Genomic DNA, 851 nt, shown 5'->3' with positions numbered 1-851 from the left:
CCCATTCCCATCCCCGTCTGATCCCATCCTCCTCCCATTCCCATTCCACCCAGGACCTCGGGGCATGGGGCTCTCTGGGGGGGAGGGGACACCCATTAGCGCAGCGCCGTGGGGACTCCCCCCTCCCCCCCGTTCTGTGGGGTCTGTGGGAGCTGTTGGGGGTCCCCGGCAGGTCGTGCCCCAGCAGAGCCCTCGGGTATCACCCGTGACTGTCCACGGGGAATGAGGGACCCGAGGAGCCCCACCCGTGTCACCCCCGTGTGACCCCCCCCCCGTGTGACCCCCCGCGGCCTCTCCCGTGCCCCACTCGCTGCCCCGGGATCAGAGTCCACCGCTGGAGCCGCGTCGTCGCCCGCGGGCACCGGGCGCGGGGCCAGGCCTGGCACGGGCAGGTCCCGGCAGGGCCGCAGGGAGGTGCGGCCGTGCGGGAAGAGGGTGCGGCCCTGGGGGGACCGCGGTGAGGCCGTGGGGTGCCGGGGTGCGGCCGTGCGGGATCGGGGTGCAGCTGTGCGGACGCGGGGTGCGGTCGGGGAGGGCTCGGGGTGCGGCCGCGCGGGGCCGGGAGCCGTCGGTGCCAAACCGGGGTGTCACCGGTGCCATACCGTGGTGCCAGCCGTCCCAAATCGGAGTGCCAGCCGTCCCAAGTCGGGGTGCCAGCTCAGCGGGACCGGGATGGACCCCCCGAGCCCGCTCCCGACCCTGATCCGTAAGAAGCGGGACGGGGAGCGCCTGGAGGACGCGGAGATCCGGAGCTTCGTGCGCGGCGTCACCGAGGGCACTGCCCAGCAGGGCCAGATCGGTGCGTGCGGGCCGGGGGGGGCACCCCGGGGGCGGGGGGACAGCCGGGGGGG

The 851-nt window shown here is 75.3% G+C and overlaps 1 protein-coding gene across 1 annotated transcript in view; it reads left to right on the top strand.

The window, feature by feature from the left end:
* Positions 1 to 550: 550 nt before the first annotated feature.
* Positions 551 to 851, top strand: part of TYMP (thymidine phosphorylase) — a 6,911-nt gene continuing 6,610 nt past the window's right edge. Inside the window, exon 1 of the mRNA XM_027669881.1 lies at positions 551 to 799. Coding sequence (XP_027525682.1) covers positions 673 to 799 — 127 coding nt within the window. The 5' untranslated portion in view covers positions 551 to 672. The remainder of the gene's footprint in view (positions 800 to 851) is intronic.

The sequence above is a fragment of the Corapipo altera genome, unplaced genomic scaffold (assembly GCF_003945725.1).
Source record: "Corapipo altera isolate COAL_440 unplaced genomic scaffold, ASM394572v1 291, whole genome shotgun sequence".
Lineage (NCBI taxonomy): Eukaryota > Metazoa > Chordata > Aves > Passeriformes > Pipridae > Corapipo > Corapipo altera.
This window is presented reverse-complemented; position numbering and strand designations above follow the sequence as displayed.